This window comes from Hyperoodon ampullatus (assembly GCF_949752795.1).
Source record: "Hyperoodon ampullatus genome assembly, chromosome: 15".
Taxonomy (NCBI): domain Eukaryota; kingdom Metazoa; phylum Chordata; class Mammalia; order Artiodactyla; family Ziphiidae; genus Hyperoodon; species Hyperoodon ampullatus.
In genome coordinates, this window is record NC_136928.1 from 58,084,563 (window position 1) to 58,101,216 (window position 16,654).

The window sequence follows — 16,654 nt, forward strand, 5'->3', positions numbered from 1 at the left end:
GGAAGTCTATTTCTCTGATAGGCATAGTTGTGGAGGCAATTTTTTCTTCTGTATCAGAGATAACAGAGTTCTCACTGTTCAGTTATTAGCTTTGTGAACATCAAGAAGCATGGGTGGTGCACCCATTTTGCTGGTTCAGATTACAGTTGGTAAGGTGTGATTCTGGAGCTGGCTGTGGAAGTGGCAGCTTCTTGATTCTGGTGGCTTCCAGACAGTGGCTGTGGTGCCGTAGTTCTGAAGATGTCAGGTTCTCAATGAGGAAGAGCACAGCTGTTTTGTATCTTAGTTCTGAGGTGTGGTTTTGAGAATTATTCTATTAATATTCTCAATTATTCTCTTCAAGTGTATTAATACTTCCAGCTAAAACTAACTGGAGTATATTCTGTTCTCTGCAACCAAACTTTGACTGACATAGTCTGCTCAATCTGTTTTCAGGACCACTCATTTTTCATTGATTTATTTAGCAAATATTTATTGAAGGCCTTCTCTGAACAAGTGTTGAGATACATATTAAATATATATATTTTTTCAGATGTGTAAAACAATAGTTTTAGTTCACACAAATTACATGTTGCTTTAAAAATTATATTTCTAGCAAAGTAGTTCCATCCAAATAGAGCAGAAAAATTAAAAGTTCCGTTTCCGAGCTAATCACCATGGATAGTTCATATGTCCTCATTGGTATAATGAAAAGATGATGGGGGGACTTCCCTGGTGGCGCAGTGAATAAGACTCTGCGCTCCCAATGCAGGGGGCCCAAGTTTGATCCCCGGTCAGGGAACTAGAGATCCCGCATGCATGCTGCAACTAAGAGTTCGCATGCCACAACTAAGGAGCCTAGGAGCCACAACTAAGGAGCCCGACTGCCGCAACTAAGACCCCATGCAACCAAATAAATAAATAAATATTAAAAAAAGAAAAAAAAGATGATGAGAATTTAGAGACAAAAGATTAGTCTTTCCAAACTTCATCTAACAAATGGAGGCAGAAAGGACCTACCCTACCTCATAAGGTTTCTGTGAGAATCAAATGAGGCAAAGTATGTGAAACTGCTTTGTACATTGTAAAGGGCTACACAGTGCTGGTTATTTACAATTAGTAATAATAGTAACTTTATCCTACAAAGTTTTCAACATTGGATGTTTATGATGGCACCATTAAAGACAACTATTTTTGTTTGCCTAATTCTCAATTCAGTGCAAATTCTGATTTTCATATAAAGGTGTTCTTAAAGATAAATCAGAGAGTGATTACTCACTTTGGGAAAGGAATTTTCACTTTTGAAAAATATTCACAGTAGGAAATCTTTCATTAAATGTGCCTCTCTCACATTTAATACAATTGTTGATTTACAAATTTAAATAATACACATTTTGGTAAATTCAGTGCACAAAATGAGCTATATTTGCTTAGTTGTGTGAAAAACAGAATTATATCTTACAAGTGATCTCATTTCAAATATGGGTAAGGAGCAAATCAAATTACATATCAGTCTTTGAGACACCTACATAGTCATAATTTGCCAAGTTCACATGCTTTATTTTATGTGCTTCTATTTCTTGAGCTATGTGAAAGAGAAGCTTGATCTAGATCAAGAAGTGTCTAGTTAGGGCCTCCTATGTACCAGGCAGTGTTTTAGGTTTTGAAGACACCAAGATGAATGAGATACAGTCATCCCCTATGTTACAGTTCAGTCCAGCACTGTCCAAAGCAGCAGCCAATTGTATATGTGGCCATAGATCACAAGTGTGGCTAGTGTGACTCAGAAACTAAATTTTACATTTTATTTAATTTAAATTAATTTAAATAGCCATGTGTGACTACTGGTCACCATGTTGGAGAGCACAGGTCTAGGCCAAACCCAATAGCTAACTGTGGTTACCAAAAAGAAAAAAAAAAAGATGCATGGGCAAGACCTTTTTCTTCTGTCTTAAAATAAAGGTGGCCTATTAATTTTCTGGTCTTAGGGGTGGGGGTGGGGAGAGTGCTGCAACGGTTTGGAAAAGTATATAGCAACAAGAGAAAGTTATACAATTCTGTTTAAAATCTGTTCTCTTTGGGCTTCCCTGGTGGCGCAGTGGTTGAGAGTCCGCCTGCTGATGCAGGGGACACGGGTTCGTGCCCCTGGTCCGGGAGGATCCCACATGCCGCGGAGCAGCTGGGCCTGTGAGCCATGGCCGCTGAGCCTGCGCGTCCGGAGTCTGTGCTCCACAACGGGAGAGGCCACAACAGTGAGAGGCCCGTGTAGCGCAAAAAAAAAAAAAATCTGTTCTCTTTGATTAAAATATCCCCTAACATGTCTAGAATGAAAGACATTGCCAGGGCAAGAAAGCTAAAGACAACAAAGGTCAAAAAACTGAGGTCTAATTCCATCCAAAAACAACAGAATATACTTCCTTCTCAAGTGCTCATGGAACATCCTCTAGGATAAATCATATCTAGGGTCACAAATCAAGCCTTGGTAAATTTAAGAAAATTGAAATTGTATCAAGTATCTTTTCGAACCATAACGCTATGAGACTAGATATCAGTTACAGGAAACAAACTGTAAAAAATACAAACACATGGAGGCTAAACAATACACTACCAAATAACCAAGAGATCACTGAAGAAATCAAAGAGGAATCAAAAAATACCTATAAACAAATGACAAAGAAAACACGATGACCCAAAACATATGGGATGCAGCAAAAGCAGTTTTAAGAGGGAAGTTTATAGCAATACAATCCTACCTCAAGAAACAAGAAAAATCTCAAATAAAAAAATCTAACATTAACATCTAAAGGAACTAGAGAAAGAAGAACAAACAAAACCCAAAGTTAGTAGAAGAAAAGAAATCATAAAGATCAGAGCAGAAATAAATGAAATAGAAACAAAGAAAACAATAGTAAATATCAACAAAACTAAAAGCTGGTTCTTTGAGAAGATAAACAAAATTGATAAACCATTAGCCAGACTTATCAAGAAAAAAAGGGAGAAGACTCAAATCAACAGAATTAGAAATGAAAAAGGAGAAGCAACAACTGACACTGCAGAAATACAAAGGATCATGAGAGATTACTACAAGCAATCATATGCCAATAAAATGGACAACCTGGAAGATATGGACAATTTCTTAGAAAAGCACAACCTTCCAAGACTGAACCAGGAAGAAATAGAAAATATAAACAGACCAATCACAAGCACTGAAATTGAAACTGTGATAAAAAATCTTCCAACAAACAAAAGCTCAGGACCAGATGGATTCACAGGCAAATTCTATCAAACATTTAGAGAAGAGCTAACACCTATCCCTCTCAAACTCTTCCAAAATACAGCAGAGGGAGGAACACTCCCAAACTCATTCTACGACACCACCATCAGCCTGATACCAAAACCAGACAAAGATGTCACAAAAAAAGAAAACTACAGACCGACATCACTGATGAACACAGATGTGAAAATCCTCAACAAAATACTAGCAAACAGAATCCAGCAGCACATTAAACGGATCATACACCATGATCAAGTGGGGTTTATCCCAGGAATGCAGGATTCTTCAATATATGCATATCAATCAATGTGATGACCATATTAACAAATTGAAGGATAAAAACCATATATCATCTCAATAGGTGCAGAAAAAGCTTTTGATAAAATTCAACACCCATTTATGATAAAAACTCTCCAGAAAGTAGGCATAGAGGGAACTTACCTCAACATAATAAAGGCCATATATGACAAGCCCATAGCCAACATTGTTCTCAATGGTGAAAAACTGAAACCATTTCCACTAAGATCAGGAAAAAGACAAGGTTGCCCACTCTCACCACTATTATTCAACACAGTTTTGGAAGTTTTAGCCACAGCAATCAGAAACAAAAAAGAAATAAAAGGAATCCAAATTGGAAAAGAAGAAGTAAAACTGTCACTGTTTGCAGATGACATGATACTATACATAGAGAATCCTAAAGATGCTACCAGAAAACTGTTAGAGCTAATCAATGAATTTGGTAAAGTAGCAGGATACAAAATTAATGCACAGAAATCTCTTGCATTCCTATACACTAATGATGAATCATCTGAAAGAGAAATTAAGGAAACACTCACGTTTACCATTGCAACAAAAAGAATAAAATACCTAGGAATAAACCCACCTAAGGAGACAAAAGACCTGTATGCAAAAATCTATGACACTAATGAAAGAAATTAAAGATGAAACAAACAGATGGAGAGATATACCATGTTCTTGGATTGAAAGAATCAATATTGTGAAAATGACTATACTACCCAAAGTAATCTACAGATTCCATGCAATCCCTGTCAAACTACCACTGGCATTTTTCACAGAACTAGAACAAACTATTTTGTAATTTGTATGGAAACACAAAAGGCCCCGAATAGCCAAAGCAATCTTGAGAAAGAAAAACGGAGCTGGAGGAATCAGGCTCCTGGACTTCAGACTATACTACAAAGCTACAGTAATCAAGACAGTATGGTACTGGCACAAAAACAGAAAGATAGATCAATGGAACAGGATAGAAAGCCCAGAGATAAACCCACGCACATATGGGTACCTTATCTTTGATAAAGGAGGCAAGAGTATACAATGGAGAAAAGATGACCTCTTCAATAAGTGGTGAACAGCTACACGTAAAAGAATGAAATTAGAGCACTCCCTAACACCGTACACAAAAAATAAACTCAAAATGGATTAAAGACCGAAATGTAAGGCCAGACACTATCAAACTCTTAGAGGAAAACATAGGCAGAACATTCTATGACATAAATCACAGCAAGATCCTTTTGGACCCACCTCCTAGAGTAACATAAATAAAAACAAAAATAAACAAATGGGACCTAATGAAACTTAAAAGCTTTTGCACAGCAAAGGAAACCATAAACAAGACAAAAAGACAACCTGCAGAATGGGAGAAAATATTCGCAAACAAAGCAACTGACAAAGGATTAATCTCCCAAATATACAAGCAGCTCATGCAGTTCAATATCAAAAAAACAAACAACCCAATCCAAAAATGGACAGAAGACCTAAATAGGTACTTCTCCAAAGAAGATATACAGATTGCCAACAAACACATGAAAGGATGCTCAACATCACTAATCATTAGAGAAATGCAAATCAAAACTACAATGAGGTATCATCTCACACCAGTCAGAATGGCCATCATCAAAAAATCTACAAACAATAAATGCTGGAGAGGGTGTGCAGAAAAGGGAACCCTCTTGCACTGTTGGTGGGAATGTGAATTGGTACAGCCACTATGGAGAACAGTATGGAGGTTCCTTAAAAAACTAAAAGTAGAACTACCATACGACCCAGTAATCCCACTACTGGGCATATCCCCTGAGAAAACCATAATTCAAAAAGAGTCATGTACCACAATGTTCACTGTAGCACTATTTACAATAGCCAGGACATGGAAGCAACCTAAGTGTCCATTGACAGATGAATGGATAAAGAAGATGTGGTACATATATGCAATGGGATATTACTCAGTCATAAAAAGAAATGAAATTGAGTCATTTGTAGTGAGGTGGATGGACCTAGAGTCTGACATACAGAGTGAAGTAAGTCAGAAAGAGGAAAACATATATCGTATGCTAACACATACATACGGAATCTTAAAAAAAAAAAAGGTTCTGTAGAACCTAGGAGCAGGACGGGAATAAAGACACAAACGTAGAGAATGGACCTGAGGACACAGGAAGGGGGAAAGGTAAGCTGGGAAGAAGTGAGAGAGTGGCATTGATATATATACACTACCAAATGTAAAATAGCTAGCTAGTGGGAAGCAGCTGCATGCCACAGGGAGATCAGCTTTGTGCTCTGTGACCACCTAGAGGGGTGGAATAGGGAGGGTGGGAGGGAGATGCAAGAGGGAGGGGATATGGGGATAAATGTATACGTACAGCTGATTCACTTCGTTATACAGCAGAAACTAATACAACAATGAAAGCAATTATACTCCAATAAAGATGTTAAAAATAATAATAATAATTGTGGAAAAAAAAAAACTGAGGTCTAAACAACCTAGTTTAGGGAGTTCCCTGGCGCTCCAGTGGTTAAGACTCTGAGGTTCCACTGCAGGGGGCAAGGGTTTGATCCCTAGTCCGGGAAGTAAGGTCCCACATGCCACATGGCATGGCCAAAAATTTTTTTTTAATTAAAAAAATAAGAACCCTAGTTTATGTGTTATCGTTAGCATTCCTTGTCATTTTATACTGGTCTCAACATCAACGATCAGGAAAGGATGAGGTTATTAGTGACTTGCTTACCATGGAAACTTCCTTGATGGGGTGGGGTGGGCCATATCCAAGATATATTTTTACTCAAATTTAAGAAGAAAAGAAGAACTGAGGGCTTCCCTGGTGGCGCAGTGGTTGAGAGTCCGCCTGCCAATGCAGGGGACGTGGGTTTGTGCCCCGGTCCGGGAAGATCCCACATGCCGCGAAGCGGCTGGGCCCGTGAGCCATGGCCGCTGAGCCTGCGCATCCGGAGGCTATGCTCCGCAACGGGAGAGGCCACAACAGTGAGAGGCCCGCGTACCGCAAAAAAAAAGAAAAAAAGAAGAACTGAGAGCTCATACTTAACAAAAAGTTATTACATGCTACTGATCACTTATAATTGGGAGTGGTCTGTAGCACTTAATACGTTTTTGTTAAACGTGAGCAGCTACCGGTTAATTTTGTTTTACCTATATTTTCATATGCAAGATGAATTTACTTTGATAAATTCTATTCACTCTAAACAGTGGACAGATTGCTATGATTTTACTCTTTTTATTTATTACAATTATTTTTAAAGATGTCTAAACACTATCAATTTATATGAGTCAAAGAGAAAGGTGAAAATAAATATTTCTAAGACTAAAGGTAAGTGGTTATTAACTGATAACAAGAATATGAACTTTACCTGTCATTGGTCATATACCAGATATCCTTTTAGGGTCAATATATTTATTTTTGCAGATCTGTCACAAATTATTTTTTTGAAGAGGCCAAACACAGTGGCAGCTCCAGCCCCAAAGCAGACGTGCCTGATAACAGCATCTGAAAGAGAATACCATTGTGGTTACACTTGACTACACAGTGAGCTAATAGTGCTTGAGGCACTTCCTGCAGGGTGCATCCTCCTGGAACGCTGGTGTCTTATCACCATAACTAACCAAATGTGGACTGAATTAAAGGGGCTATTTTGGGTAAAAGCACCATTGTGCTCATTCTTGGTGATCTCTAACAAGGAAAGTGGTATCATCACAAATAGTATACTCTGGATTTGACAAACTTTCATAGGAACTAATTGATTCGTCTCTGAATGGACTTTGTTCTAAGCTGGATTTCATGTTAAACATGTCTTAATTAAAATACATCTCTAGGGTTCCAATCTTTTGGAAACATTGCTCACAAGTAAGGTGAAGGTTTTATTTGATTTTTGCAGAAGGTGAGGCAGAAAACAAAAGTTTTGTATATTAAGTGAAATAGCAATATTGGAAATTGAGTTTGGGTATGAATATCTTATAATTTGCATCTCTAGTTGTTCAAACGATGCATCCGTCAGAAAATGGTGAGAATTTCCTTTTGATTTCTGGGCCTTGTCTAGAGAAATTACATTTTAAAATGAACACTAAAACAGTGTATTATATTTAAAATTTCCTATGGAAGCTAATTGAATTTCATTATACCAATGAAAAACTGATAATTATAAACTATTTATGCCTTCCCAGAGTTACAGCTGTATAAGCCCTAGTAGAAATTAGTGAATGAATAAGTATCATGATAAATGATTCTAAATTTGATCTGTATGTCTGTGGCAGTAAACAATGTAATACTTAAATCATCATTCTTCTTGACGAAGAGTACTGGCTCTGGAATCGGATGCTTGGATTCCAGTCCTGGCTCTCTAGTTTACTAACTGTGGCTCTAGGGCAGGTCTCTTAACTTCTCCTAGACTTTCTTTAATTGTACAATGGCCATAGTAATAATAATGCCTCTGTTAGAGGGCTTTTGTCAGAATTTATTTACATGACCCTTGTAGTGGTTAGCACAGTGCCTGGCACATTGTAAGTGGCTGCTGTTATTACATGTATGTTAGATGTGCCTTGTAGCCTCTCTTGGGTATGTGCCCTGTTTCCTCAACTTGATTGCAAGCTTTGAGAAGGCAGATACCAGGGACTTCCCTCGTGGTGCAGTGGTTAAGAATCCGCGTGTCAATGCAGGGGACACGGGTTCGAGCCGTGGTCGGGGAAGATCCCACATGCCGCAAAGCAACTAAGAAGTAGCCCTGCTTGCAGAAACTATAGAAAGCCCGCTCACAGCAACCAAGACCCAACGCAGCCAAGAATAAAAAGAAATTAATTGAAAAAAAAAAACAAAAGAAACCAGCTCATATAGTTTTCTAGTCTCTTCATCGCCCAGCACAATGTCTTTTTTTTTTTTTTTTTTTTTGCGGTACGCGGGCCTCTCACTGTTGTGGCCTCTCCCGTTGCGGAGCACAGGCTCCGGACGCGCAGGCTCAGCGGCCATGGCTCACGGGCCCAGCTGCTCCGCGGCATGTGGGATCTTCCCGGACCGGGGCATGAACCAGTGTCCCCTGCATTGGAAGGCGGACTCTCAACCACTGTGCCACCAGGGAAGGGAAGCCCCAGCACAATGTCTTATAAACTACTTTACATAGGTCAGCAATGAGGTTTAAAACTGAAGGGCAACTTGGGGCTAGATTATAAAGGACCTTGACTATCAGTTTCCCTAGACCTTCCCTGGAGCTCTCTCTCACTCTAGTATAACCCCTAAGTCCCCTTCGAGCTGCGTCAATGGGAATTCATGGCTGCTGCCTACCCCAATCAACAGCAGCCAATCCAATCAAGCATTCAATTTACCAAAGGCCTGAGGCTGTATGTACAGTAGTGCAAAAGAGATTCCAGGTTGAGCTAAGTAACTGATTATTTGCACGCATTTAGGAGCTGTTTCTGAGTTTTAAAGGCATTTCTGGCTAACTGGGAAGTGTGTAATTTCTTGACCTCACCTAAGTTAAATCGTGCAGAATATAATTTATGCCCTCCTTATTTAGCTCTTCTCATGTTTTAGTGATGAGCTAGTTAGCCTTTTCCATATCTAAGAACTTACTGTCACTGAACAATTCATCTGCAATAAGCTCAAAGGTCACTCACGGTCAATGTACTAACGGAAGAGTTTCTGAATTTTACTTCTTAGTCTTTTAAATTAACAATTTGATTTGAGCTGTTCGAAAAAAGAATTAAGTTTAATACTAGTACGTATTGACTCTAACCTACTTTTAGTGAAGTAAACGCTGAGTACAGTAGCAAGGTTCAGCAAGGCTGGGCTTCCTTACCAACTGATTGGTGTGAGAACTGCATTTTTTTTTTTTTTTTTGAGGTACGCGGGCCTCACTGTCGTGGCCTCTCCCGTTGCGGAGCACAGGCTCTGGACGCGCAGGCTCAGCGGCCATGGCTCACGGGCCCAGCTGCTCCACGGCATGTGGGATCTTCCCGGACCGGGGCACGAACCCGTGTCCCCTGCATCGGCACGCGGACTCTCAACCACTGCGCCACCAGGGAAGCCCAGAACTGCATTTTAACCTGGTATAATCCATAGGTTGGATGCAGGCTTTGAGACTTTTAGATATTTTCACTATCACACACGATATTTGGGAAGTTTGTACAAGGCCGTTCAGCTCTGCTCATTGGTCCCAGTGCTGTGCCATCATTTCCTCATCTGCACCCAGCTCTGCAGCTCCCTCTTTGATACTTCTACTTCCATTTTATCATAATTTAGAAAAATAAAATTCTAATTGTTTTTTAGTTCTATTTTGTCAGTGTACACCTGCAGGCGCACACGCATTTGATTATAGCTGTACGGTGTTATGAAGAAGCTTGCAAATGGATTCCGAAACGACAGGCAATGTAAATTATAAAAGTAACAAAACAAACGTAGGTTAAAGCACTGTCAGCAATAAATACAAATGGCTTTTTGGGGGGGAGGAAATAACTTTGGAAAGAAGAGAGAATAGGCTGCGGGAGGGAAAAATCCACAGCATTAGGAAAGGAAGAGCCACACTTAGGGACGCATCTGAGGGACAAGGACATTAGAAACACTTAAGTGACTCTTGATCCTAGGCAATCCTCCAAGGGTTAGAGTCACAGAGGGCAGTTAGGTTGCGTGAGATCTGCCAGTTCCTCTTCTGACACTGGACCTTTATTTCCCAAGGCCCACTCGTTCAGCCTTGTTGAGCAGGGAACTTGCGCCCGGGACTGTACAGGAACTGGGTTTGCAAAGATGAAAAGAGCACAGTTCCTGTCTCCAAGCGCTTCTAGTCTTGAAAACAGAACATCCTAATACGTGGGTATAAAGGGCCCTGTTGCAAAAAGAGAGAGCAGTAACTAGAAGCTCGCGGAGGCCTCAGGGCTCCACAGAGGAAATGAGCTGTGTGTGGTCCAAAGGACAAACACTTTTGATAAGCTTTCATAGCTTTCAAAAATAAATGATGTGAAATAAACAGATCGCCTAGAAAGGCAAGGGTTGGCATGCAGGATGAAACTTTATGTGGAAGGTTTAAAACACATTTAATGGGAGCTGGGACTTGATACAAGTCCCCCGTAATTGTCAGGAAAAAAGGGTCCAGAAGACCCATGAGTGCTAACCGATCAAACGAGCGTCTTCTTCACACTGGCACCTCAGGAAATGTTGAGTGTTCTGGAATATCTACTTAGGGGCGGGGAGAGAGTCCATCCACTTGTATCAGACTTTGCACACAACATAGGGAGAAGGCTACTTTCACGATTCTAATCCCTTTTCTCCCCTCACCGCCTGTAGTTCCAGGGCTGCGAGATGTCTCTGCAGGGATTTTCTCTTTTGAAGAGAAGTAATAAAAGCATTTAAATTAACGGGAGGGCGGTTAACACCGCAGTCCCGGACCCACTGCACGCCTCCTCGTCCGCCGGGTTTCTCTCCGCGCCTCACCTCCAGTTGGCCCAACAGCGCTAATGGCCGTCGGGTAGCAACGGCTCCAAGGCGCACGCGGCGGGCGTTGAGCGGTCAGGACTAGCAAACCAGCTGAGAGTTCGAAAGGCGCAGGGAGAGGGGCGAGGCCGGGCCGTGGGCGGTTTTTGATGAACAGCCCTTGCAGCCAATTGGAAGCCTGGTCGACTTTTCCCTCTGCCAGTAGGAAGCGAGGCCCGGGCTTGTGGGGGGGCGCTTCCCGCGGGCTGCGGCTGGATTCGATCCTGCTCGGCGGCCGCGAAGGTGGGGGTGGAGGCTCGGCCTGCGCGGCGAGGAGTGGATTAGGGGAGGAGGGAAGACCGGAAGCCACGGTCGCGTCCCCATCCTTGGATTTGCTCCCCAGGACTGGGAGCGGAGACGGAGGAGGAGGGAGAGGCTGAATGTTGGCTCCGTGATAAAGGGGAGCGGCCGCTCCGGAGCCTCCTGCCGGGGCGCCCTCCTCATCCCGCGCACTCTCCGCACCCACCCGGCTTCTGGGCGCGCGGCCCACGGGGACAGCCGGGCCGCGCAGACCTTCGCTGAAGAGGCGCTGCCCGCGACGGGGACTGGCCGGCGGAGTCCGAGGCCCGCGCCCCGCCGCCACCCCCACCCGTTAGCCGGCCGGTCCCTCCGGCCGCCGCCATGTCCTCTTCCTCATCCTCCCCCAGGGAGACGTACGAGGAGGACCGGGAGTACGAGAGCCAGGCCAAGCGCCTCAAGACCGAGGAGGGGGAGATCGACTACTCGGCCGAGGAAGGCGAGAACCGCCGGGAAGCGACGCCCCGGGGCGGGGGCGATAGCGGCGGCGGTGGCGGCGGCCGGAGCTTCTCACAGCCGGTAACAAAGCGCGGCGCCCCGACCGCCGTGCCTGGCGGCTCCCCGGGAAGCAGGGCCCAGCGGCAGGGACTCGGCCTCGGGGCCTCCCGCCCGCCTCGTTTTCCCTTTTCGCTGCGCTGACCGGGTCGGGAAGCGCCGGCTCTTCTCTTTGGGGCTTTTATTCTTCGCCCTACCTGTTTCCAGCATCCCGATCGCGAATCCGGTCCCGGCCTGGCCTCAGGCCCCGCAGCGAGTCCACTGCCGGCCCGAACTTGGGGAGGGTCGCGGGGCGGGGGCGGCGGGGAGGCGTTGCTTCCGCTCCGGGGGGCTCTGGTGCGCGATTAGCCCTTTGTTAGTTTTCACTCCTCGGGCGGCTGGCCGGCGTCTGACGACCCGCTCCCTTCAGCCCCCTGCCCGCAGCATCCGCGCGCTGTTCACAGTCACAGGATGGTGGTGTTGGTTCCGCCCAGGGCTCTCTTCGCCTGGGTCCTGAGGAGAGCCGCCGCTAAGTGACAAATTACGCTCTGGGGCTCACCTCCCAGTTCCCCTGAAGGTTTAATTAAAAATTTTTTACTCTTGGCAGGCCTGGCACGCACGCTTTGCTCCCCAGTTTCCTGATGATTGCTCAGTATAGTGTTTAGCTCTTCGGTTAAAAATAAAATGCGTTGGCAGGTGTTCGCACACGCCTACTTACAAGTAAAACGAAATCTTAAAATCACCTCAGTTCTTCATGGGCAGTGTGTTCCCAATTCGTTCCACAAAAAGAACTGAACTCAGGACTGCATCAAACACACGTTCCTAGATTCTTGTTTCTCTCATCAGAAAGCTTAGATGGAGGCAGAAGGAATGTGAAAATCGTTTTATCCACGGCAAGTGGCAATTCAGCTTCAGCTGGATGGAAACTAAGGAAACAAAGCAAAGGAAATGTTTTTGCCCTTTTTGGTGCGCTTACGCTGTCTTAATGACTGAGATGTTCTTTAAACATTTAACACATTCTAATTGTGATTTTTTTAAAAGCAAACTTAACCCGAAATTTACGAAATAGTGCACATATATTCTAATATTAGATTAAAATGTTTTTCACCTTTAATAAGAGGGAAATTAGAAGTCTTTTAGCTCTTGTTTGCATTTTAATGTAAAAAATTCTAGTCAGTAATCCCCGGTGTTAGGGTTTACAAATACGATAATGTTGCAACACATTTTAAAAAGGAACCACTTCTTCCTCTAAATAAAATAGTTTATTTTTTTAAGTGAAATTTTATTTTTATTTATAATGTTTATTTTTTTGGCTGCACTGATTGGCATGTGGGATCTTAGTTCCCTGACCAGGGATCGAACCCGTGCCCCCCCTGCAGTGGAAGCACAGAGTCCTAACCACTGGACCCAGGGAATTCCCAAAATAGTTTTATTATGGCTAGATATTGCTTTCTACTTCTGTACCTGAACATTTGGAATATTCAAAATGTAACTTGAAAGTGTGAATAAAGAAAGTGCATTTTTTTTAGGAAGTTTCAGTTCAAAGCTAACTCCATTGTGGAAATTGAAAACACAATTGGAATATTGGACTCTTATAACTGATATTTAGATGCATTGGATCAGTGTATTTCTTTTGCCAAAAATTTGCTCGAGTTTTTGTGCAGTAGCATGAAATGTCTTCCATTAAGTGTCTTGGAAAGATACTTTAACCAGTTTACAAAAGTTGTTTTTGAAAACATTAAATATTAAGCCAATAGTATTATTTTGGATGTTGGGAAGAAAATAATGTATAATTAATACATCCAAAGTGAATTGTATCTAGCAGTGGAAATAGCACTGGACAGGTCTTGGGGAGAGTCAGGAGTCTTAGCTAGCATACAGTCTGTGTGACCTTGGGAAAGTCAATTAACTACTGTTCTGAGTTCTCTTACAATGTAAAATGTGAAGGTTGAACTTCACGTTTTCCACACCTGAAGTTGTAGTTCAGTGATTAATGTAATGCAGCTTTTAAATTACGCAGGCAGGAACTAATGTATGCAGATTGAGTTATAAATTCAAATTTTGTTTATCTTATTGCTTTTGTTTCTTAGGAGAGGGTGAATTGCTTTTATTTAACAGTAGAACCAGTATTGTACTGTGAAATCTAATGAAGGATTATTTTTCCTGTTTTTAAACATTTTTCTTCATGTAATTTTGGGTACTAGTTTGAAATCATTGCAACTATGGAAACCTGTGTGTAATAAATTTTACTAGGACAGGAATGCCCTGAATAGAAGTTTACTGTCTAGTGCATCATCATCGAGAAATATGGTAATTCATCTAACGGAAAAGGGTTTGACTCAACTTCAGCCCAGCCCCTTTGTACAAAGTGTTTAAGTACATGCAGATCAGGTACAATGATAGGTAATTCTTTCAATGCTAGTTGGAAGTTTGTAAAAGTGTACAGTAAGACTTCAATGATTTACATTGTTTGGCTCTTCATTTTCCTTGAGTTATTTAATAATAACTAGATTTAAAGAGGAATGTGAGTATTTAAGAAAAACTGTTTCTACAAATGCTCCTTCCTGATTTAAAGATGAATTGATCATTGTGAATGATGTTTTAAGGTGTAAAGAGAAATGAGTTTGTAGTTTAGATATGAGAAGTAAGACACTCTTCAAATTTGTGTCTTCTGGTATTAACTTTGAAGAGCAAGAACTCCCAGAGTGTTTCAAATTCTTTGGGCTGCATTTTGAACAAAGCTTAGTTATGGAGGTTCATGCTATGTATTATACAATTACTTTACTCTTGTGGAGTAAATTGTGTTCTTAAATTTAACAGGCATGAACTTCAAGATCATATTAATAGTAAATTTCTGTATCTGCTAACTTTTATGAGAGCAGCTTGACTTCTGAATATTAGCACTTCACTTGGCAAAACCGATTGAGGAACTGAATTGGGAGTTTACTTACAAAAAAAAGTCTGCTTTTATAGAGATTGGTATCAATAAAAATTTATGGAGTACTAATGCATTTTAGAGACTTTTAAGTTTTTCTTTTACTCTATTCTGCTAGTGACTAAACAGGCAAATCAAAGATTGTTAAAGTGATTGCTGATGAGGTGAAAATTTAAGTTTCTCAACTTTTAATAAATAGACTTGTAAGATGGCAAAATGCCAAGATAAAAAATATGGATCCTAGGATTTCCAAACAAAGGAATATGCATTATATAGAGAATCTAGTTTGAATTTAAGATATACTGTTAAACTTTAATGATCTGAATTACAGAGATGGTAGGACTATTATGATGGCTTATTGGGATGAATACAGAATGGGAGATGGGATGAAGGCACTTTGTTAGCTTAGCTCCCACAGGAAAAGTTTAGAGACTGTGACAGTGAACATAGTAACTACACTGTGGTGTGTACCTCAGAGGTCAGTGCCAGAGCCTTGAGGCTTCTGTAATGGTAATGTCCTGTGTCTTATTTAGCTAAGCTGCTGCAGTAGAGTGAGAATTTTAGGCTTAGTTTTGGGAAGTAAATGAAAAGTAGTAGGTTTTACTATCTTTTGGTTTTAACAAGTGACAGTTTCTTCATGTTAGTACATATAGTGAAAAGTGCTGTTAATAGAGCCCTAAGCCCAACCAGAGCAGGTGTCTTGGCTCTGCTACCAACATGCTTTGTGACTTAACCTCTTTGGAACTCAACTTGCTACCTATCACATGAGATGGTTGGATTAAATGATCACTGTGATCCTTAGCTCATTAAAAAAATAATACTTGAGCCCTGTCATGTGCTAGGTGCTGTTCTTGGTGATGGGATATAATTAAAAAAAATTCCATATCTAAAAATCTGTGACTCTACATCATTTAGTGCTTTATTTTATAAAGCAGGGAAAATATATTTTTTCCCTCTATGAAATTGAATACAACTTTCAAAGCTTGCAGTTGCAGCCACAGCACCAACTCAAGATGAGCTTAAACAAAGCAAAAAGGGGGCAGGGGTAGGGAATTTATTGGCCCGAATAACTATGAATGCCAAGTTGTAGCATTAGTTTTAGGCATGGCAGGATCGAAGGTTTTAGATGATGTCATAGGGACTAGATTCTGTCGCTTTCCATGTTTCAGCTCTATTTCCTCTATGTAGTGATAAAGCTAGGCTTACATTTTTATAGCTAGCAAATAAAGAAGAACAGTCTCTCTCTCAGAGTCCATAGCTATCCCCTCTGATCAGCCATTTTTTATATCTCCCTACCCCCAACTAGTCACTGGACTACCTCTGAAGTTGGGGAGTTACGACCGTGTGACTGAGAATACCAGTGGAATAATATGGGGTTGAGGAGTTTTTGTTTGTTCGTTTGCTTGTTTTTGTGTTCAGCCACAAGAAGGGGGAAGGAGTTTTGGGTAGGCAAAACCAAAGGATTTCTACCACATGAGCAAAAAAAATAAAGATTACATTTTAAGAAGTTATTTGAATCAAAGTTATTTTTAATCTTTGTTATGTGATCAAATGTTCCTTAAAACTTTGGATAGGAAGATTACAGGGTTTCCTGTGTTTTGGATCTGCTCTATTAAGAAAAAGGTCAAGTAAAGAGATGTGATTGTTTAATTTTAAGAAAAACCGGGACTTCTCTGGTGGTCCAGTGGGTAAGACTCCGCACTCCCAGTGCAGTGGGCCTGGGTTCGATCCCTGGTCCAGGAACTAGATCCCACATGCATGCTGCAACTCAGAGATCGCATGCTGCAACTAAGACCCGGTACAGCCTGAATAAATAAATAAATATTAAAACAAAAAAAAGAAAAACCATGTACTAGTTAACTCTAAGTATAGTGTGAGTTAAAAGCTATTTGCAGCTGTCCCTTAAAACTAGTTCGTCCTTGATCTATGTGA

At 41.4% G+C, this 16,654-nt stretch overlaps 1 protein-coding gene across 1 annotated transcript in view; it reads left to right on the forward strand.

Moving 5' to 3' along the window:
* Positions 1-11,637: 11,637 nt before the first annotated feature.
* HNRNPLL (heterogeneous nuclear ribonucleoprotein L like) overlaps positions 11,638-16,654 on the forward strand; it is a gene marked incomplete at its 5' end in the record, with an annotated part of 35,957 nt that continues 30,940 nt past the window's right edge. Inside the window, one exon of the mRNA XM_079721217.1 lies at positions 11,638-11,832. Within this exon, the coding sequence (XP_079577343.1) occupies positions 11,638-11,832 (195 nt within the window). The remainder of the gene's footprint in view (positions 11,833-16,654) is intronic.